The 24,516-nt window shown below is 39.8% G+C and overlaps 1 protein-coding gene and 1 long non-coding RNA gene across 5 annotated transcripts in view; one reads left to right on the forward strand and one right to left on the reverse strand.

Annotated features, from left to right (window-relative positions):
- Positions 1-10,615, forward strand: part of LOC120747506 — a 58,772-nt gene extending 48,157 nt beyond the window's left edge. Inside the window, exon 3 of the long non-coding RNA XR_005699140.1 lies at positions 9,259-10,615. This is a non-coding gene — a long non-coding RNA (uncharacterized LOC120747506). The remainder of the gene's footprint in view (positions 1-9,258) is intronic.
- The window catches only part of ctif (CBP80/20-dependent translation initiation factor), a 62,389-nt gene that overhangs the window by 20,686 nt on the left and 17,187 nt on the right, over positions 1-24,516 (reverse strand). For all 4 annotated transcript variants that reach the window (XM_040053418.1, XM_040053416.1, XM_040053417.1 and 1 more), the window contains 4 exons: positions 24,314-24,387; positions 22,622-22,726; positions 22,411-22,489; positions 4,447-4,523 (listed from right to left, as the gene is read on the reverse strand). In XM_040053418.1, the coding sequence (XP_039909352.1) occupies positions 4,447-4,523; positions 22,411-22,489; positions 22,622-22,726; positions 24,314-24,387 (335 nt within the window). The remainder of the gene's footprint in view (positions 1-4,446; positions 4,524-22,410; positions 22,490-22,621; positions 22,727-24,313; positions 24,388-24,516) is intronic.

Genomic DNA, 24,516 nt, shown 5'->3' on the forward strand with positions numbered 1-24,516 from the left:
GCCAGACATGATCATTGGAGGAGGCAGGATGCTGATGATCAATCACGACTGTTGCTGTGCACGGTTATGTGGATGGAGAATTCATGGAACCACCGGCTGACCCAGACTGGACAATTGATCGGCCCAGGGGAAAGACGCCCGGAGGCCAGACGAGTCAATAACGGGGCCAAAGCTTCATAAAGAACACAACACGCTGGCCTAATGGACTGTGGGGAGATGGGTTTCGACTGCTTGACTGAATATTTGCATTGCTAAGTCTTGAGATTTAAAAGTCCAAAGCATACTGAGCGTGTGTGCATACATGCATGCAGAGCTTTTATTGATTACACCCAGTAAAGCAGGCGTTTCATGGTGGGTGCAGAAGAAGCAGCAGACCTCTTTCAGATGTCTGTCACACATATATATTCTGTATAATGCATTCTATGTTGATGATTTTTTTTTAAAATAATTTTGCAGTTTCCATCACTCTAAATTTGAGAATCACTCACATTAAATAATTTTGACTATTTAGTTAACAAAACAAAAGGAAAACCCTCAAAATATTGGCTATGGTTAATAGGAGGGTTATCAATTATTCAGTATGGCTCATTTACCTGATGTTGGCTTAAAATGACATGTCATATACACTCACAGGTCACTTTATTATTTAAAACTTGCTAGTATTGGGTGTAACCCCTTTTGCATTTTCCCTTAATTCTTTATGACACAGATTCAATAAGTTGCTGGAAACATTCCTCAGAGACTTTGGCTCATATTGGCATGACGGCATCACACAGTTGCTGGAGTCTGTGCATGCCATCTGAGTGCAGTGAACTCATTGTCATTTTCAGGAAACCAGTTTGAGATGATTTCATGTGATTGGCTGATTAGATATTTGCGTCGAGCGTGTGGCCGGTGAGTGTGTGCATACACGCGATAAAACAGGTGCTATAAATAATCGCAGTTGTTTTGTAATGACAGCTCTTCAAAGACATCGCCAAGTGCCACACAATGCATTTACTTCACAGGCTTAATGAGTCACTGAGCGGGGATAAGCCCTGATATGAAATCGTGAGTTCAGCAGGGCACATAAGGCTCGTACTAGAACTGAGATGTATAAAAACGGAACCAGGCCTACTTTCATCTTCATAAATCTAACAGAAAGTGTGCATTTCTGTTTTTCTTTTTTTGTATTTTTTTTGTTGGTGCACAATTTCATGCCTCTGGCCCCAGATGTTTACTCATATTTGAGAGCATAAAAATCATAAAGATAGCGGAACTGTTAGTCATTGCGGTGACATTTAGTCCCACACAAACTGTTTTTTAAATCGTTTCAACTCTCAGTTCAACAGCTCCAATGACACTTAACAGGTTTGAGCTATGATGTGTTGTAAATGGGATGTTTATCATCCTCGATTAGTGTTTGTTGTTTGTTTAGTCGTGAGTACAGTTAAAGTGATGCTGTGGACAAAGTGCACTTCTTCCAACAAAGACAAAATTAAGTCAATATGTGTAAAAAGCTTCTTGTTAATTAATAGAATTTTTTTTTTTTTAAAAGAAAGACTTTAAGGTATGATGAAGAAAGGATCTGCTATGCTCTTTCTTTGCCCCCTTTTTCTGTTTTGAAGCAGAAAGCGGTAAGCAGCACATTCCAGTAAATCACAACTAATTTCAGCCCTGCTTGACGTGCCTACTAAAGTAGAAACACATGCACTACCTCCCCTTTCTTTTCCTTCCTGCCACAGCCAGCCTACACTTTTCCTTTACTCAATCTCTCAGTCCCACTCTGTTTCTCTTTCTTGAGCTTTGTTCAGCGCAGCCTGCATGCCTCGGACAAATAGTCAAATGATCAATAGTTATTTCCATATTTCAACATCTTCTGCTTTTAGCACGTTTGCTCATGTTTTTTTCTCCTTCTCCTACCTCAGCTGTGTTGAGACATTAGACAAAATAAATCACTAAATACAACGTTTGCATTTACAGTGACTGCTGGTGTTTAGTTGCACAATAACAGGAAAAGATTAGCATGTTTTACAAAGAAACAAATGTGGTAAATGCATTTGATGAGCAGACACGTTAAGCTATATAAAGACCTTTCACTTTGTTAACTGGCTTTGCTTACTAACCACATGTCGGTAGAAAGGCTTTTAGCTTTGCAGGAGGTAGCATGACCCAATCATATCACTTTTTTTTCCCATTTCTCCTGACCCTCTACATATAAAATCTGCACCTACTTTTAGCCATTCCACTTTAACTCTACTCCACACTCTTCTTCTCTCAACTCCCAGCTTTTCTTTTTCATTAATAATTGTATTGTTAAAAAAAAAAATAATAATTTGCTTTCATGTTTGACTTGTGAGAACAATAACGGCTTTTTCCTTTTTGCTCCCTGCTTTTCCAGCTCTACTGATCCCCATTTCATGTCTGCCCAGCTTTTTATCCTCTGCCTCATCCCTCATTTGACATGTTTCATCCTTAGCTTCATTTTGCTTTCTGTGTGATGCTTCTTTTTAGTGTAAAGCAGTTGTTTACTGAGGACCAGGGGGAAAATATGGAGTTAAACTACAGTGAATTAAGATGATTTATGAGGGGCGAAATAAACCATAGTTTATCATTCATTTTTAATCAACTTCCGAAGTAGGTCAGGCCAAAAAAGATGTACAGACAGTTTAGTTCCCAGTAACACAACCGGGTCAGCAACCCTCGGTCACTAGGGGAAAGACCCCTGACAACGATAGGTCGTTAGGGAAAAATGTGTCTGGTTGGTGAGTAGTATGCAGAGGTTGCCAGCTGTCACTAGGTAAAATTGATAGCAAAGAGGCATACAGTGCTGCCCTCAAAAGCTCTTTGTGATTGCTTTGGTTATTAGCAGATTCCCGTAATCACCTGTAATCTGCATGGAAGATGTTGACTTGTCTGCAAACGCCCCCCTACTTACTCAGCTAGTGGTAGGGAAACTGTGAAAAGGGGAGTGTACTTCTTTCCCTAGCAACTAGATGTTTCCAGAGGGCTGCCTCTAGGCCTGTGTGACTGTGATGCCTTAGGGTGGTAGCTAGCATCACTGGCATCAGACCCATAGTAGCATGATAGGATCGATACTTTGTATGGAAAGTGAAAATCACAGTGGTTTTAGTGGTCACAAAAATGTGTTCAGAATTGAAGGTAATTCATCTCATACAGTATGATACACTGGTCTCCCTTACACAAGCTGCCTTTGCAGGTTAAAAATATCAGTATTGGCAATACTGGCCATGTATTGATAATGGTATCGGATCAATACCAAAATTTACAGCATTGCACAGCACTAGTGGTAGCCTGGTGGCACCTTTGACAGCATGCACTCATCACTGAAAGAAATTTATGGTTTGAAAATGTGAATACACTTCCAGAGTCCACCATCAACAAGTCATTCAGCAGAAACCTGTTTGCCTAGTAATTCATTGTGGTTAAATGTAAATGAATGTAAATTTAACAGAAGCTTGTGACAAGGTTTTCTTGTCAAGATCCCTCGTCGCGTTTAATGTTATTCCTTTTCAGTTGGATTCAGGCGCAGATGGCTGAATGCAAATGTTGGCGGCAGATTCAAATTTATGAGACAAGAGTTGTGTAAATTCCTGACGATTGTGCATAAACCAGACACAGGCCAGCAGTTTCTCTATGTAAAACTTCCCCTAACGTGTAAGCTGTAAGACTGCCTGGGAGCAGAGTGCACGAGAAAACAGGATGGTCTTGTGTTAATATTTCCCATTTAAAAACAAATAGACCAAAACCCAAGCAAACTGATGTTGGTCCATATTTTTGTTCTTTTCTTTCTGCCAAGCCTCGCTGCTGCGGCCATCAAACATAAATACAAAAGCTCTGGACAAAAGTAATTATCCTCTGAGCTTAAAAACAAGGATAAAAGTGCTTTTTTTCCATTTGTATTAGAGACAATTTCCTCTTTTTAAACCACAAATACAATCACAATATTTTCTCTTCGCTGGTCGCTTAGCAACTGAAGAACAGTTTTCCAGTGACATCAGGGCAGAGAGTGAGAGAGAGAGCGATTTTTTTTTTCTTTTCTTCTTTTAAGGACCTGGTTTCAATGAAGTCAGACTTGGGTGAAATTGGATTTCATTGTATACAATTAAAGTAGATGTGCCAGTGTGAAACCTAGTTTGGACTTGAGATTACTTGAACATTGTAGGCACAAAAATGAGTGACTAAAAAGCTGGCACTTTTTTATTATAGAGACCTAATCAACTTGAAAATGGAGGAGAAACTTGTCTCCTCCGTGCATTTTCTTTATTCCCCGTCTGCAGTGGAGTGTGGAACCTGCATTCCTGTCTCAACTTTTCTTTGGATGGGGAGAGATGTCAGGGCTATGGGCCTGACTGCACTGACACCAACACAGAAAAATGTTTCCTCTTACTGAGGTAGGTGTGTGTGTGTGTGTGTGTGTGTGTGTGTGTGTGTATGTAGGCTTACCGTCGGTCGTTCCTCCTGCGTCGGAAGAGCTTTTTGGTGTGTGCAATCTCAGCCTCGTTAGGCAGGGGTGGGAAGACCTGTAACAAGACAAATCACAGAGTAAGAGTAAGCATCGCTGCTTTCAAAACTAGCATAAAGAATATACACATGACTTCAACAATAATCCATTAAAACACGCTTGAGTTGCTTGTATGTGCACAAATGTCTACAGCTACAGTTAGAACTGTCCTTGATGATGATTTTGATTTTAAGAGTGTGAAGAGAGTTAAGAGTGTTGAACATCTTGTTCCTTTCCACAGGATGACTAAAGTACTGCTACAAGAATTCTCACAGTAATAGTTGACCAACAATTTTTATTCAGGCTTGTGTGACTGCTGGAACTTTTTCCACAGTACTTGTAAGTCATGGAGGAAGTCCCCCCCCCCCCGTTTGTGCTTGTGATACTTCTGAAATGAGGAAGTATCGAAGTTCATAGAAACCTGTTTTCAGGATCTTTTTCAAACTGTCCTTCAAGGTACATACTCACTAGCACAAGATAAGACACAAGCATATTTTTTTCACAAGACCAGCGCCCATTTTAAAAAATCTCAGTACCGCATCAGCTGTGCAAACAACTTCTGGTTTTAAAATTGAACAAAATTGGGGGAAAATGGACCGGGAGTGGAGCCTATATGTGCTGGAGGAAATACACTGAAAATTTCATTCATGAAATGAAGCTCGCAATTTTCTCTCAGCCTGATACTTGAAGTATTCACAGAGATGGTGATGTAGGAAGAAAATAAAGAAACAGGATTAGAAGAAAGAAAAAGACCACACTCATGCTGTGTGTGAAAAGCCAGGCTGTGAGTCTGTGCCACAAAAAACATTACAGGTAGGCAGCTCCGCACTGTAAAATGGCAGCTCTCTTACCCTTGGAGGGGCCATAGCCATGGGACTTAAAGGCCTCTTAGCATCTGTTGGTTCATCAGCAACCAATCTAAATTTAGGGTTGGGTTTTGTTTTAGACACATGCTAAATAGGGACTATTTTAGAAACTAGAATATGCTACATTTCAAATGAAGTGTCACATTTTGGCATAAATATTTTTCTGTTAAAAGCTTTTCTATTTAGGTGTTACAAATAGGAGAACATCCATCGATCTTGTCACTCTTAGCTGATTCAGGGTCACAGTGGGGCTGGAGCCCATCTTGGCTGTCATGGGGAGGAAGGCAAGGTACCCAGGGCAGGCTGCCAGATGGCTAACACAGACAACCATTCACGCTCACATTTATACCTACAGCCAAACACCAGTTAACCTTGTTTGCATGTTTTTGGCCTGTGGGAGGAAGCTGAAATACGCTGAGAGAACCCACACAGGCACAGGGAGAACATGCAAACTGCACTCGGAAAGGCACCAGTCCGCCATTTGATTCAAACCCACTTACTGTGAGGCCACAATGCTTATCACTGTACAACTGTGCTGCCCCAAGAAGAAGAATAAAAAGAAAAAAATTAAAGAAAAAATATCCCAATATCCTGTTGGACATTAAGAGTATATAACATACACACTCTATTAGCGATATCTTCTATCCTGTCATTGCTGCTGTTGTTCCTTTGCCAACCACCAGCTCGCCCCAACCGGCTGTGGGGGATTACTGCCCTTCCCCGAGCCTGGTTCTGTTGACGATTTCTTCCTGTTAAAATGGGTTTTTTCCTTCCCACTGTCGCCACTGGTGCTTGCTCATTAGAGGAGGTCTGATTGTTGAGGTTTTCTCTCTAGTGCTGTATGGTCTTTACCTTATAATGCAAAGAGTCCTGATGAGACCGTTGTTATAATTTGGTGCTATATGAGTAACCTAAAACTGAATTGAATAGCTGTTGCATTACTGTAGAGTTCTCATTGGCCATGCAAATAAATACAGAAAAAAAAATCCCTTTAAGGCATAAGCCATCTCTCTTCGGAGCTCCCTGCTGGGCGGTGATCCTTGGGGAGTTCCTGGAACTGTTTGATCCACCTATAGTATGTAGAATTATCCTTGAAGATCTCTTTGATCGGCTGCTTCAAACACGGATTTCAAACATCCTTTTCATTTCCAAAGGATGACTGAACTATTACCACAGTAATAGCTGAGTGAGAGTTATTGATTGTGATTAGTTTTTTGCAGGCATGACTTTGACAAACTGTACAGTAATAGGATGGCTCTGGCGAAAATCCACTGCCTCATGTCATTCACTGCAAACAGACACACTCAGTAATTTACTCAACAATGACCAGTACATTGTGTGTGTGTGTGTGTGTGTGTGTGTGTGTGTGTGTGTGTGTGTGTGTGTGTGTGTGTGTTTATGCACTCTGGAATCATTAGAATAATGAGCACCAGCAATCATCATACAAATGTATTAAAAAGACGCCAAGTGTCTAAAACTGCATAAAAATGGATAAGAGAGAGACAAAAGCTATTATAAGCCTCTTTTTTTATTGTACCAATAACTGAACTCAAATATATTCTGTTTAAAATATAATAGGATAGAGGAAAGCAGGATATCCTCACACTTGTGCAGGTGAAAGCAGCAGAGATATGAAAACAAACAATAATTCATTGAGGGACGAGGAACAGTTATTAATGTTTTTTAGTTTAAATTAAGACTTAACACTTCCCAGGGTTTTAATAAATAGCACAAGGTGCCCTGCATTGGAAGCGACAAAGTATAATCAAACAAATAAGAAACATGAGCATGTTTTTACAGTTAGTTCTAACATGGATATTTCCAATGCACACTGTGTTGGATGTCTTACTTACACAGTTCACTTCTTGTGAAAAGGACGTAAGACTGTCTGCCATCCATTAAACATCAGCCCTGTCAGTCAAACATCATCATTATGCGCTGTTACCATGGTTACAGGCAGGACTAGCGCATGCAGTGTGCAATAAGAGTGAGTGCAGGAGGCTTGGTACTCCTGGTTTCAGGTCTCCCACCCTCATTTTCAAGTACATTGTGTGACACACACACACACACACACGTATTTTCGAATTTCTGTGTCCCAGGTGTTGTATGTTTGTTTTCCTTACAGGTGCAGCAGTTGGCGACACGTTATGCATTTCTATTTGTACTCTATCCTGTCCTGCCTTAGACATTGACATAATGTATGCCACATATAATATAATAACTTTAAATACAACGACCAGAAATGAAGAAATAGTCAGATAAACCCTGAACAAGAGGAGCCTATTCAGAATTTATAGAGCTGAACCTGGCTCTATAATGCGTTTGGCACAACAGTGCATTCAGATCATAATTCTGATTGCAAAAGCTACCAGACAGGACAGGATTTAAAAGAAAAGTGCATGAGGCAGAGCGCTGTGCAGTGTTTGGTCGATACTGTATAATACTGTATCATCATTTTCTTCTTCTACATAAAAGAATGACAAAAAATACGGTCGATATTAAATCTCAAAGATTTTTTTGTCTCATGACCTGATAATATCGACCGTATAATTACAATAATGCCTTTTGATAATGATCACATGAGCACTTTTAATATTTTGTTCCCATTTTTTTTTTTAGTTTACCTTGACATGAAACAGGACTCTTAGACTTTTTAACTCAATGCAAAATAACTAAAATATCAGTACATTTCTGCCGTTATTTTAATGTCATTTAATGAATCATCCATTTACACAATAGATCATAAACAGCCTGAGATGTCGAGAAGTTAGAACAATTTAAGAATTGGTCTCAGTTGTTGTTGTTGTTGTTTTTTTTTTTAATTCAGTCTGCTGTCATTATAAAGACATGCATCAGCATGGCTCCTTGGCTTGCTTTGGTAAGACTGCCGTAAAAATGATAATGACTCATACCTGCAGTTTGGATGAATTTAAATGTTCAGACAACCACGTGTGACATGATGCATTCTTAACAACTTCTAACACAATACGTTCTAGTGCACAAAACAAAAAAAACATCCTCCCCTGTAGTTTTTTTTGTGTGATCCAGTCAGTGCACTAGACTGGATACCCTGGCAAGCCAATTCTGGTTGGTATATGTATGACCGCTCTGGTTTAGAAGTAACACGAGAGAGAACTTTTTAGAGCTGCAAGCTTTGGTTTCCATATATTACAGAAGAGTGAGATAAAGTGAAGAGAAAACTATGTTACAAAAAATGTTTGTCAGCGGTTCTTTAGTCCTGTAATGACTTATGCCAGCCTTTCATAAACTTCCTCCAAGGACAGTGAGTACACACAGAGTACAGACCATACCTGTACAGCATCGCACTGCAAACTCAGACATCATCTAAAAACACTCAGAAGAAAAACTGAAGAGCCCAAAATTATTATAGTTGAATTCTGATGGAAATCTGAGATGCAAAGAGTCTGGAAATGTAAATAAACACATGCTTTTAGCCTCTAACAAACTAACCCATATTATAGACTCTGCCTTTGTTCCCTCATAATTTAACTCTTCTTACCACTGGAATGATCTGAGAGGGAGGAAAACGGAGAAACTGTTGCATGTTTAGCTACTGTAGTTCTCCTCTAGGATATCATTAGCTATAATTCTGCCCTCAAATGGTAACCAGATGACTGACACACACACACACACACACACACACACACACACACACACACACACACCACATAACCACATATTTCTTAAACTCTCTACTTGCTGCATTTCCTATTGCTAGTTAGATCTCATTAGAAAGCGCTATTAATATAAAAATAGAAAAAATGTGAGTAGTTTCTATCAGATAAGAGAGACGTGATCGAGAGACAGGAAACGAGAAATGTAGAATTGCCTCTCAAGCAGCTGCATGTGTGAATATGCTATCTGCAGGTAGCAGCCAGTTTAAGGCAGATCAAAGTGAGGACCCATACTGTCCTGGTCCCCAGCCAGAAGACCTCTCACCTCGAGGCAGGCCGTGCTAGCCCTGTGGACGTGACAAGGATGGAGGGGAGGGACTGCCTGCGCAAGAGCTGATAGAAAATGAGACAGATTTTTATCTGTGGATCTGATCACATCTGTATGTTTTTAAAACAAATGTAGCTCTTCAAAGATTACGATACACTGGTGGAGATGAATGACAAGCTGTGCTACAAAAAATGACGAAAGAAGGATTAACCCCTTTCATCACCACTGTCTATAGTCTTTTATTCAGACTCTTAATTTTATCGTCCATTGAACAATTAGGGCTAATAATGAGGATTCAGACTCATGACAGCTAAATTTGAGGAATATTTTTAATTTGGATTTTATATGCTTGAAGTAGTCGGTAATAATGGGGCTGGCAGTGATGAGGGCTCGAGTCCTGCTAATGTGAAGGCAGAGCTTCCTTTTAAAACATTCATCACTTGTTTTAACCGAAGCCTTAACAAGCCAGAGCTGGCACAACACACGCATTCTAATAGCTAACAATGATCGTTCCTGCAGTCCTCAGTTTTAGACTTCAGTTGTGGATATGCATGTGTAGTACGCAGCCTTATTTTGTAGAAAAGTAAACAGCATGGCGATGTAAACCATCAAACTCAAGTTTTTCCAAGTTTAAAACAACATCGAGTCTCAGATGTCAAACAGCGTGCCAACAGCTGAAAAATAAATCAGCTTGAATTTTACAGCCCTGACTGTGGTGTCTCTTTTATGCGTGTATTGTGTTTTGCGGTTGGGTGTTGCGCGTCCGCCTTCAGGGGAAGTCTGGTCCTGTAGCATGCCAAGGACATTCACAGGTTAGCACATAAATCACAGTAAATAATTCACTCTGGAGTTGGGTTGTGAACTCTTTGTCATCATTAGCATCTTGGAATTTTCTTTAGATACAAGCTGACATGGTTACAGGACTGCCTAAAACAACCACGCAGATTCCTTCAGACTGTTACCTTCAGGTGTTCATCTGCACCAGGAGCAGTCTGAAACATGAGCAGCACCTCTGCCACGCATTTGTTCTGACTTTGGCACACAGTAGTCATTAATTATAGTTAGTGGATAGTGCTTGTTTTTTTTCCATCCAGCTCAATTATCAATTGAAAAAAAGGAAAACCTGTTTAGAAACCTATTCCATTTAGGTACCAGTGAAACATGGGATGCTATTATAGCTCTCATGTCCTGCATCATTCCCCCTTGCTAATACTTTCCTGTCGACATTCCTGTCAATGTTAGTAATAGAGGTAAAACAAAAAAAAAAGGATCAACCTATCTAAAATTGAACTACACATACTGAAGTTTTAATGTTAGCATTTTAGCTGCCACCATATTATTTTGTCATTTTGGAGCCAGAAGCTGCCATATTTGGATGAAAGTGTGGAGTGTTATTAGCTATTAGCTAGTTATTAGCTAATGGTAGCAAGCTAGCAAAGTTTAAAGTCAAAGCTCGCAGATGTCCAGATAATTAGTGCTTAATAACACGCTAAACAACTACTAGCATTTCATGTAGCTGAAATAAAGTGCAAAGTCAGTTAATATGTTAAAAAAAAAAGAGTTTAGGGGCTACCTTACAAAATAAAACGCCTTGAGGCAATTGTTGTTGTGTTTTGGTGCTGTATGGATAAAACTGAATTGAATTCAACTGAAAATTCCTAAAATGTGACTATAAATTTTGAACTTTGAACAATATTTTCATGCGTTTTACATCTTTTCCTATTGATAACGACTCTCTTATACTACACAAAAGTAATTAAGTAACAGATAAATAATTAAATGACAGAAAAGTGTCTGTTTTTAAACTGTCTGCTATATAAAAATGTCAGTTTCTCCAATTTCACACATTTATCATGCAGTTTCACTGGTCTGGCCCCACTAATACTTAGTAGCATTTGAGAGGATTCAGTTTTTCTAAAGAGTTGCCTAAACGGTCACGTACCAGGTCAAATGCTATTGTTGATCCATTCATAACAATTATGAGTATGGAAGGAGTATAAGTTGCAAGGAAGGAAAGTAAGGAAATGAGAAATGTTAACAGGGTGGAAATGTGGAGAATGGAAATGGAGAATAAAGATTATAGAACTTTGTCTGCTATAGCATAGAAAATGAAATGCATGTCTTCCTTTCCCTTCTGCTTTGTAACAATTCTGGTATGATGCTTATTGAGTCGCTCCATTGTTTCTCTTAGTTTATTTATGTTGCAAGGGCTTTCAGCCAAAAGCAATAAATTTAAAGCTGACCCAAGGGTGGCATTACAGGACCGGTTGTTGAGAGCAGAGAAGAGCGAGCGAGCAAGAATGACAACAAAAGCCGCTGTCAATACAAGACAGCAGGCACGTAAAATCAAAATACAAAAACGTTCCTCAACATTTCATTCACAGGCCAAACCAAACAAATAACGCTCCTTTCTGTGTCTGTAAGGAAATTAGAGTTGGAAGTTTTTGTCTTTTGTTTTTTGGGGGGTGGGGTGGGGGGTAGATTTTAAACAGTTTCTTTGTTTAACTTTGTTACTAGCAGGCTTAAAAACTACATCAGATGAACATTATCTGAGTCATATGCTTAAGAAATAGGAGAACCGAGAGATGCATCTGGCTCTTCAGTTCATCCATCTACTGTTTGCCAAAGCCTCAACAGAAATGGTCTTAGTGGAAGGGTGGCTGTCCAGAAGCCATTGTTAAGAAAGAGAAACAAGAACTGGACTGAGAATCAGCAGCTATGCTGATGGAGTCATGTATCCAACTTGGGGTTGTGTTTCAGGCAGTGATGTTGGGGATCTCATCAAAAGATGGAGTTAACCAAGAAAATTACGGTAAGTATTATGACAATGATCCCAAACGTTGGTAAAAGCACACCAGGATTGGCCTCCCCAGAGCCCAGACCTCAACAATATTAAGCAGTGTGGGATCACCTTGACAAAAGGAACAAAAGGCAGCCAACATCCAAAGAAGAGCTTTGAAGTATAAAGGAGGTACAGTACTAAGTGATTTCATTTTATAAATTATTCACGAAAAGCAAACTATTAGCACTCTTATTACTTTAACTTACTAACTTTATATGATGAAAGATGGCATTTCTACCGTTAGATTTAAGTAGCAGGAAAAGATAAATTAGCAGTAACATGCTGATCCTGGATCTTTTTTATTGGACCATCTTGTCACGCTAGTATTCAGAATCTATAAAACCCCTCTGGTACAGGATTTCCTTCATGTTTCATGATACGCATTGCCTTTCATGTAACTTAGTCTGTAGCTGATGCATGCTAACAGTACAGACAGAGGAGATTTAGAGCTGCCACGGTCGTGTATACAGGATGATCTGTGATAAGAGGCAAAGATGTGAGGTCCTGACATTCATGTCTCATTTAATAAGTGATCAGAGGCCAGCGCCACAGATGCTGAGACAGGTACATCAAAGAACTCAGGGGTCTTGCTACTGGAGGATATGGAGAACACTGCAGGATCAAAGTGTCGGAGACTGAAAAAGGGAGAAAAACTGTAGTACCCTATAGAAATTAACTGCTGCTGCAGCGGGTTTTAAGTGCATATAGCTGTGCTCTTGGCAGCTCTCAGAATAATGAAAAAAGGCTTCAATCATATGTTCTCTCTACATCCCAATACTCAGTGTGTGTGTCTGTGTGATGTTTTTTAGTATATTTATAAAGACCTGCAAATAGCATATATACATTTTTATGAGGACATTTTGCTGCTTCTTACAGTGAAACTTTACAATCCATAATCACAAACTTAAGATTACCTCATTCCTTAGGAATAAGCGCACAGGAATGCAATTTATTATGATTAAAGTGCAGGTATGGCATTTTTAAGTCTGTCTTAAAACAGCACTGCCTTTATGAGTGGATTTCTGCTGTGTATAAGAATATGGTTGGTGTCTGCGTTTATCCAGGATGATCTGAAAGTAACAAGCATTAGATGAAAGCTCTCCCTAGACTTACCCCGAGGAAACCTTTAAAGGCCACGTTACCGCTAATTGGCTGAGCCTATTTCTCAGAGGACGATTACCACAGTAGGACAAAAAATTCTGACGTAAAACAGCAAGCTGTCAAAAGAGCCACATGTCTGATGATTGTGAGCTCAGTTGCAAAGATTACTACACATACTGACACGCTTGATTCATCAGAGCCTATTGTGAGCAGCTGCCGAGGGGGTAGGTGCGTCCAAAAAAAGACATAATGCGTTAATGACGAGAAACTAAAGGTGCGTGGCAATGTAACTATTATAGTATTGCTTCGACACACACACACACACACACACACACACACACACAAATCATTAAAACATTGGCAATTCTCTTTATACTAGAGCCCAACTAATTTTTACGGCCCATACTGATAACAATAGTTAATAATTAAGAATCTGATACATCAAGTTGTATATTTTTTTCTTTCAAACACAAACAGATTTCTCTACCATTTGTTACATGAGTCCTTATTGGACTGGATTATTTATTTACACTCTGCCTGACTCTGATTGGCTCAGCTAGTCCGCAGGTATGTTAATGACCTAAATACTTTGCAGACTGCCCTCTGGTGGATAAACTATGCAAGCTCAACATTCAAAACATGGATAAAGTGCATTTCCCCCTTCTAAACTTGAAATTTTAAAGTTTTATTTATTAGCAATTATAAATGTTTATACTAATAGATTGGCAAATAGCTAATATTGACTGACATATCAGCCTAACTAAGTGTCTACAAGAAAGTATACATCTTCTAAAGTTCAACAAGCAAACATATTCAGTGAAGACTGTACTAAGTACACTTGTGAAGCTTTGGGAATTCCTGTCAAATTACTTCTCGGAGAAAGGTCTCTATGAAGAGTAGGAATAATTACTGTGACAAAAACCTAAACTCATGGAGAGTGTGCTACACCGTTTCTTTAAAAAAAAGACCATAAAATTTGATTAAAAGGGATTAAAATCAATGAACCAATTAATTTTTGGCGTTCCACTACGATATATTTTATGCTTTTGCATACACCACTCCATATTCTTTCTGCCACTCATATGTGATAAAACAGGTCAAGTCACTGGTGACGTATTGAATACCTCTGTGTGAGTGGTCATACATTTCCCATGGTATTGTGCTTTCATGCATGCATGTAAGCATGGCTCCAGTCTTTCTCCCAAGCCAGAGCCCAGAGCACAACAGAGTACAATGATGATTAATCCAGTATGTGTGCGGTTAATAGAGTGTAGGAGCCAATCGGTAGTAGGACCAGAGACAATAGCAGGAAGTAACCACGTGAAGGGGGGCTGTCGGTCACCATGACCCTATGGATATTGTTCTGCTGCCTACCAAGATTTGAAGGATGGAGGGGACGAGTGAAGGACACCATGAGGAGGGTGGAGGCAGAGCATAAGGGTAGTGGTCATAAGTAGGAAAAGGCAAACTGGAGGAAACAAAGCGAGAAAAGGTAACAGATAGTAAAAATGCCATGAAGGAGACAGGTTTAAGGTTAGCTTAAGTTAAAACTACAGGAAAGAACAGCAAATGAATGCGTATGACCTGCACGTCTCAGACAAATTGACAGCTGACACACAGACCACCAAAGAAACCCACCCCGCCCCCAGTGTCATTCTATAACCGGAGTCCTGCTCTGCGGCACGTACACTTCCACACTGAGGGGCCAACCAGTCTGTAATATCCCAGCTCCAGATTCCTGCTTTGTTCTCCGTTTGGACGGCTTTGTTCACAGACCAGAGACCGGATGTCTTCTCAGTGACTAGCTGCACTCTCCTTTTCTCCCGGGTTGCACCCAAGTGCTCTCCTCATTATCTGGTGCCCTTTATTTTTATTTTATTGTTTCTTTCTTTGAGAAGCAAAATACTTTCTTTTTTCTTTTTTACTGAACCAAACACAAAAAACCCCTTAATATTAAAACATGACACCACATATTTATCATGTGAACCCACTGGTGTACAGTACAATACAGTACAGTATATACTCATTGGATACCCTACTTGCTAGTATCAGGTTGAACCGCTTTTGCCTTCAGAACTTAATTCTTCATGGCACAGGTTCAACAAGGTTTCTCAGAGATGCTGGTAAATATTGACATGAGGCCTTTTAAGTAGTGTGAACTCCTCAACATGGTCAAGAAACCAGTTTGAGTATCTGAGCTTTGTGAAACTGGTGGAAGCGGCCATCAGAAGATGGGCACACAGTGGTCATAAAGACGTGGACACGTTCAGTAATAATACTCGGCCAGTCTGTGTCATTAAAACAGTGCTCAAGTGCTACAAGGAAAAAAGAAGAAAAAAAGCATTGCCCAAACAATTACACTGCCACCACCAGCCTCAACGGTTGATATGAGGGAATATGGATCCATTTATTGTCCAATTTTGGTGAGCCTGTGTGAACTGTAGCCTCAGTTTCTGTTCTTAGCTGACAAGAGTCTCCTCCGGGGTGATCTTCTACTGCTGTTGCCCATTTGCTTCAAGGTTTGACATTTTGTGCATTCAGCAATGCTCTTCTGCATGTCTTGATTTTAACAAGTGTTTATTTGAGTTACTGTTGCCTTCCTATCAGGCCGACGAAGTCTGGCCATTCTCGTCAGACCTCTGACATTAACAAGGCATTTTTGCCTAGAGAACTGCTGGTCACTGGATATTTTCTCTTTGTCAGACTATTCTCTGTAAACACTAGAGATGGTTGCGTGGGAAAATCCCAGCAAATCAGCAGTTTTGAAAAACTCAGACCAGCCCCTCTGGGACCAACTAACACACCATGTTCAGACTTACTTAAATAACCTGTCTTCCCTGTTCTGAGGCTCGGTTTAAACTTCGGCAGGACCTCTCAATTGTGTCTACATGCCTAAATGCACTGAGTTGCTCCCATGTTGATTAAATGTTTGTATTAACAAACAGTTGAACAACTATACATACAAAAGTAGACATGTCCTGAGAAAATGTTTAAACTTTGCCAAAGGAATAAATGGCCTGTATTTATATAGCGCTTTACTAGTCCCTAAGGACCCCAAAGCGCTTTACATATCCAGTCATCCATCCATTCACACACTGGTGATGGCAAGCTACATTGTAGCCACAGCCACCCTGGGGCGCACTGGCAAGGCTGCCGGACACTGGCGCCACCGGGCCCTCTGACCACCACCAGTAGGCAACGGGTGAAGTGTCTTGCCCAAGGACACAACGACCGAGACTGTCCTAGCCGGGGCCCGATCCGGCAACCTTCCGATTTCAAGGCGAACTCCCAACTCTTGAGCCACGATCGCCCACATACTTTTACACTTTGCTTTCTTACACACAATTAAATATGGAACAACAGAGAATAAAAGTCACAAGACAACACAGTACAACAACTGCATAAATTCTATATTAGGGTATGGAATTTGGCTCTGGGTCCGAAAAGTCAACTGAATGTGAAAGTGGCTTGCATTCTTTCAAATGGCCAGTAGGGGGGCTAGCCATGTTGTTGCAAGAATAAGTCAGATTGGTTAGCATTAAATGGGAAAATGACCCTACTGATCACTTGACCGGTGACCTCAGGAAACACTTTGTTGACGAGTTTATGGTCTCAGTTGCTGGTTTCGAGCATCTTCAATTGGTAAACATGGTACTCATTACAAGCAATAAGGATGAAAAAGGAGGGTATACTTTAGGGCAAACAATTAAATGATAGTCCATGACCCTGTGGCCACATCCATGTTTTGTCTATACCTGTTTTATTTTAACTGTCTCTGTCTTATTTATTTGCTTTTGTGTGAAGGAATTTGTACGTGAGGGCGATTACAAGTATTCTTTTTATACAGCCTTTCATGTTTCCCAGCATCCATTGGATACGTGGCATGAATCAAATACTTGCTCCCTGACCCCTGGATGCTTCTGTCGTTACAACCTGAAATTGCACGTGAAGGCAGGTCATTGTGACTGCAGGATGACATTCCACAGAGGCCAGTGGAGGTGCAGCAGAACCTTAAAGCAAAGGGAGGAAGCCCTTTCTTACTGGGTTGCTCACACGCCCTCGCACAAATGAGAGGTTTTCCACGTCCGAGGGCTATTTGTAAGCGCATTGTGGCTCCTGGAAAAAGGGGAAGTGAATGTTGGAAGGAAGCGTGGATTGCAGACGGGGACTTTGGATGGTGTAGTCCTGCCGTGCAGTAGCAGGAAGTGATGACTCTGGAAAAGTCCAGTACATTATGAGTGGAAAAATACCTGATGATTTCTTTCTATCTATTTATCCTTCCATCCGTGGAGGCAGTTAGTATACAATAGGGCAGTTTAGCAGCAAAGGGTTCACATGATAAATATATAGAGTCATAATAGGAGTAATCGGACCGGAATGTGGGAACCAAAGTTGTGATACATATTTATATTTTCACCTTTAATCTTGATGCAATTCTATTGCCTCTTAATTAAAACTGATATATCTTTGCCCCAAGTGGGCCCCCAAGGCTAATTTTACCATCTAAGAAATTGAGAGGAGTAATGTTTCTATGGCACAACTATCAACAACTGACAGATAATAAGGAGCAATGTCTACTCACAGCTTTTTCTTAAGTGCCTGTTAAGCCAAAATAGTTATGAATCAGTGGTTTAATTGTTTCTTCCACAAAGGAGGTGGAACCTTGTGTGTGCTGCATGTGAGAAAAAAAACAACTTCAGATTATGTTTAGACCTGATTCTCATGACATTGTCCAGTTTTTGTATGTGAGAACAGCTTTGGTAGAGTGTGGGCAAAGGAAGAACCCCATATTGCATTACCCTAGTCCAGTTTTCTCTTGTTTTGGAGATTTGGTTGAAGATGCCCTCTAAAAGTGCGCTTCCAAATCACAATATTTGATATTATATATAAAGACACACTGATCAACCGACCAGGGACAGGAATCACATACTTTTCAGCATCCTCGCTTGGTGAATGGCTAGGCAGCATCACGAATGTCAGATTACAAGCCCATTCTTTTCATGCATGCGCATAGTAGCACAGGAAAATAGTCAGTTTTCACATTAGCAAACACACAACACTGTGATCAACAACACTGTGATTGGTGTGGTTGTGATCTGTTAGCGAGTTCTTACTGAGGAAAACACAAAATTGGCCAAACTAAATTGGCAGGGTTTGAAAAATGGCGGGTTTGATTCTAGTGTAGGAGTCGCTCTCATGGCTCATGCAGTGATGTCACTCGGTGCCCTTCTGTCTGTTGACATCACATTTTTGGCATGACTCAACTGGCTTTGAACCCCACCCAAGTAGGTACTGAAAAAGTACCTGGTAGCCCATACTACTGCCAAACGGAAAACCAAGTCAAGTCGAGCAAAACTGAGTAAGTAGAAGTAGAAAAGAAGCTTATATCAGGTAAAGATTGGTGTACAGGAAGTGTGAAGTTTAAATGATTTTATTATGAGAATAAAATTTTGCATTGAAGAAAAGCTTTTAAATGTATATGCTGCCAATTATAGTTTTTAGAATGAAAATCTGAATTGTCAGAAATTGGTTTGTCAGCAGGCTGCAAGGCCATGGGTGCAAAAATGTTTATGTTGGAAAAAATACGTATATAACGGCACAAAATGAAACTATTCAAAGACAAAAGAAATAAATAAAAATCCCCTGATGACTAAATATTACGTAAAGGAGAATGGGCATCTAATACAGATGTTTTTTTTAGAGTTTCATTATTTGTGAGCATGTCAAGGCATAAGCTTAAATGCTTTTTTCCTCAGAAGGTGAACAAGATACCCCATGAGGATGTCTGCCAGTTGACCAGGAAGACTTGTCTGCAACAACATGCACGTGCTCATCAGGGAGGCTTCCAGTGGAAAAGTACTGTACAACCAGAATAACTACTAGTCTATGGGATATTCAGCTGTCCATGTCTACGACCAAGGATCACTGCTTAAGTGCAGCAAGTTACCAGCAGAAAAGAGAGATCCCTGCAAACATAAATACAGAGCCAGGATGCTGAGAATATATATTTATTTAATAGAGATTCATGACAATAAAAGCGATGACAATACTGAAGAAACACGACTCCCTTTCTATTAGTAACAAAACCATGCGCAGTGGGGTATGCAGTTTGTAATTTAATGTAATAATGCTGGTTATCAGTTAACTACAAAAATTCTAGTCATCTAACGAGCCACAAAAAGATGTACATACTTTCAAACACAAACCCCTGTGCTTATCATTCCAACCAAGGTTTACATTGATTTTGTTTTATTTTACACTGTGGTCTCTTGTAGAAGACTTAAGTACCCTTCCTGTTATCTTGAGGGCTATTCAAGACCAAAGAGAGTGTCAGTGAATGGCCTTGTTAGTATGACAAACAACTGGGCATCAGTGGCCTTGCTTTATAGCTGCATGACCCCACAGGGCATGGTTTTGCGATCAGCTTGCCAGGGCTCGATATTCACACAATCGGAACGTGAAAGAGTAACTGGGAGAAGATGAGAATTGCCAGAAACAGCTGAGAAATGTCAGGGAAAACAAAACAGAAAATGTGGCACTCAATTCCCAGCTCTCCGTCTCTAATCCCGATCGCAGCACAGAAACGCTGATGACCCCATCTATCTTTTGGCCCTTACTGAATGAACGGAAACGACAATCTTGGCTCAGAAATGATACAGTGAGGAAGCCATCTCGATCGCTCACCTAGATCCATCTTAGCCCAAGCTGCGTGAGCGGCACAGCTCAGCTCAAAGGCCAAGAGGGGAAGGAAAGAGGAAGACACTGTAGCTTAAACACCATGAAAGACGGAGGATATTTTGGCTCAGAAAGCAGGGGAGGAAGAGAGGAAGGTGACAGGAGTGACCTAATGTGAACTCTCGTCACCTCAATGAATCACAAATCATGTTGGAAAACACAATGCTCAATACCTTATACAGAGAAGCATTCCAGCTGCAAAATGACTTTTACTCTGTTGATGCGAGACACGTCACGTTCAGAAACACGGCTGTTGCCCTTTAGACTGCAAGTAATGTAAGTAAGAGGCACTTAGATCCCATTTAGAGAAGATGCTAAACCTCCTCAATAGTTCAGGAACTCAGAATAACCCTATAATATATATAAGGTTACTTTCCCTGTCAAGATTTTAGAAAAAGTTGCCTTTCTCAAGTTTTTTCATAGTTTTTCATACTTGAATACTTTTAATATGTTTAAGAGATTTCAGTCTAATTTAAGAAAGATGCAGATTTTGCCCTGTTAAGAGTTTATAATGATATCTTTTTATCTGCTGATTTTGGCTCTTCTGGACTTTACTGCATTTAGACAATGATCTAAACCAAATATTTTTAAACTGGATTTCCTTATTTGATGGCACCTTTAGATTCCAAACTGCTCGCCATTCCTAACTTCCATTAACTGCGGCATCCCTCAAGGATCCGTTTTAGGTCCTTTTTTACTTAAATTGTACACGCTACCTCTCTTGCTCTATTGTTCATAGATACAAAATTCACTATCACTGTTATGCAGGCAAAAAAACCAAACACTTCAACAAAATGACTTCACTTTACTTATTATTTGATTTGGCATCCCACGCTCCACAAACATCGAGATAAGATACTTATCTTCCAAACTGCAGTTGAAAATCATGGTGTTTTTATGGAGAGTTATTTGAGTTTTAACGATCAAATCAAGGGTGCTGTTAAACGAAGCTTTTACCAACTGAGAACCAATCACTAAGTTAAAGCCAGTTTAGCAGCTAAAGGATTTCAGCTGGACTGCTGCAACTTTACCTCAAACCTCTCTCTCTCTCTCTCTCTGTGTTGCAGATGATTTAAAATGCAGCTGATCAATGTTTAACCAGCACAATGAAAATAGCACATCACTATCTGTGATATTTCAAATAGATTTTAAAATTTTACTATTTGTTTTTAAAGTCCACAATATATCTGTAATATATTGAAGAAGTTCTTTTAAAAAAATCTTTTATCTCCGCATTTTTCCTCTGTGTCACGGAGGTTCTGGCAATTTCTTAAATCAGCTCTAGAGGACGCTCTTTTTCTGCTTTATTATATGCTTTATTACAGCTCACTGTAAATGTTTTCTATTGCTCTTTTATTTGGCTCTTTTGAACACTCATAGATTTTATTTATGTTTTCATTCTTTTCATTCTTGTTTTTCAAATTATTGGGTTCTTGGTGATCCGGAAAACACTCTGGGTCAATATGTCTGTGAAGGTTCTCAGCCATCCAGGTCATCGTAGTCTAAGGAGCTTGGAAAGAAAAGCGTCTGGACTTCTTTAAGTTGCTTGAAGACTCTGGGTCAACTTATGTTGTTGTTTGTACACTGACCTGACAGTATAGTTTGTACAACATTTGCCTTTTTGTCTTATTACAAAGCGAGAAAACACTGCATGGGGACTTCAACTAAACTAAAGAATGCACGTACACAGAAATACTGAGGCATACATTTTTGTATTTTGTGGACTGAAATGAGAAAGTATTATAACTTCTATCACGGTACAAGTATTGTTTTGAGACACACTTGGAAAAAATGTGAACCTACTCATTAAGTTTTGCACGAGTGCTGTTAGAGATAATCAGACGCTGACTAAAACAGCGACTGCCTCAGAAACCAACAACCCACATCTCTTCTGTGTGAATCATTTGTGCATCTACGCATATATGTTATGCAAACATTTGCCCACTAGAGGGACATATAACATCATTAATCACAGTTACAGCTCACTCCTGCATCTGACCAGCGGGTGTCACTAAAGTTTTTATTTTTAATCAACAAGTCGCAGAAAGTACATATAACACAGACTCATCTTGCACTCTTATGTTCCTTTTTTTTTCTTTAAAAAAAAAAGAAATTAACAACACAAATTGCTCTTTTAGTACAAGAAAGATCATTCCTGTAATTATGTTTAATAGTAATTTAATCAAAAACCGGACTCCAGCACTCTTGACTCTGAACTCCATTTGGTCCACGTTATTCCTTCACCTAACCACCAGGGGTCACTCTCTAACAGCAAATCACACAGTATTGCTAAAGCTTCTTAAAGTTGTGACCTGTGAATGGCTTTCTCACACCTGTTCACTGCAGTACTAAACTGGGATGGCTTAGTTTCACACAAGAAAAAAACATCAGTGACTTACCGAGCGAAGATGGGGTAGGAACCTTTCTATGTCGTTCATGTCTATACCGTCATCTTCTTCAAACTTGTTTTTGATTATCCTGTAAGAGAGGAACGGGTGAGATCAGGAGGTTGTATGATGCTATAAATTAAGGTGGTATAGAGCAATCAAAACGGTTCTGAGTTCCACCAGTGAGACAAAATAACTGAACATAAATAAATGTATAGTTTACCCTTCTCTGTCAATGTGTGGCAGGTGCTTTGGCGTTCCTCTGAAGTGTTTTCTGTGAAAATGGCTAAAGTCCAGCTTCTCTGGCTGCACGTCCCAGCCTGCACCTCTACAAGGAGGAGACAAAGTAACAGTTAGAGTCATGGAGAGTCTCTGCATAAGTGCATATGAGGGGAAATGCAGATCTTTAGCAGGTCTTGTGTGGGATAACCTGGACTTTATTTGGATCACTTTCATGAAAACAGCTACAAAGTTGCAAAAACTCATTTTAAAAATGATGTGGGACATTTTCTTTTTAATCAAATCCCTTAGAAATGATTTATTTGCCTTTTTATTTTGAAGATATAGAGAGACATTGTGATATTTCTTGATTTCTTGTTACATCACCATCCTTTAAAGTTATCCTTCAAATTATTTTTGGCTTTTCAAAAGGCCTTAATTATACTTAGGTTTTCACTAAATCCAGATAAAACTTCACAAGCTTCTACTTACGAAAGCAACTGGTGTTCAAGAACCAGTTCCCTTGGGGGGGACGTGAGATTTTATATAATGAATGGCTTGCTTTTCTTAATATTTCAGGTTGTCATTGATTAACGTAATGTATGTAATTTCTTAATGCCTGGTGTGTGAATGCAGATGTATAAATATGTGAATTGTTTATGCATCTATATCTCTGGCTCTATATGTGTATAAAATGATTTACACATTTCTGCATGTTTTATACTGTATAATTTATAATCTACTTGCAGGGTACCATTGCTAATGAGACCCTTAGTTTTTCTTATTATATCATCTGATATACAATATATAATACACTATGTTTCCATATTTGACACACACACACACACACACACACACACACACACACACACACACACACACACACACACACACACACACACACACACACACACACACACACAGCTTTTATCAGGAATGCATACTTGAATGAATCAGTGTGTTTTAGTAAAACATTTAACCCTGTAACACGTCTCCACCTGCGTGAGGAAAAAACTGCTTACATCATCCCACCGTGCCGGCTGCATCACTCACTGCATGCTCCGTTGTGCCAGCGTGGACGGAAGTCGCTGCTGTGCAGATGTTACCATGGCAACCAGTCCTGCCTCCACTTTTAACTGATTTATGTCTCGCTCATTTCCTTTCTCTAACGTTTTGACTTTCCCCCTCTCTGCTCTTAAGTCTCACGTCTAGCTCTTGTTTGAAAAACCTCTTGGACACACAGAAGCTGATTCACGCAGAGACGTCGTTTATAAAGAGTAACAGGATTTAGAGCACTGGGGCTAAACAGCCGAGCCTCCGGTAGCCCAGATGTAGTTTAAATGTGGGTTTTTTTCTCCCTCGTGATTAAGGTTGAGTGAAGAGATACTTGGTTTGGAACGACAGCTGAACAGATTTGCTAAAGGTCAAGCTGAATGTTGAAACTACTGTCTTGGACTACAAAGATAAAACAGGTTAAAAACAGGACACTAATGGAGCTCAAGTGCTAAACTGCAACCGCTGACCACAAGTGGAGAGGAAATTTTAAAGAAGTGAAAAGAGTAACCAAACAAAATTACAAAATGTACTAAAGAGAGGAACAAACAATTGCTACGAGACTGTGCTGTCTACTGTCTGTCACATGACCATCCAAAAGCTATATCCAGCAGACAGGTGTGTAAAACAGAAAGGTACCTACCCATGTGAGTCCATTGTGTTAGCAGCCCATATGTCTGTCCCCAGGATGTCAAAGGATCCCTCTCTGTTGCCATTCTAGATAACACACAAGGAAAAAGAAGAAAGAATATTTTCAGCATGACTACAAAATACTTCTCACCAATCCCATGTCCACATTACTCAACTTGTATGTAACATTTCACAAGCATCCTCCAAATCATTTGT

Source organism: Simochromis diagramma, unplaced genomic scaffold, assembly GCF_900408965.1.
Source record: "Simochromis diagramma unplaced genomic scaffold, fSimDia1.1 OVJJ01000596.1, whole genome shotgun sequence".
Classification (NCBI taxonomy): Eukaryota; Metazoa; Chordata; class Actinopteri; order Cichliformes; family Cichlidae; genus Simochromis; species Simochromis diagramma.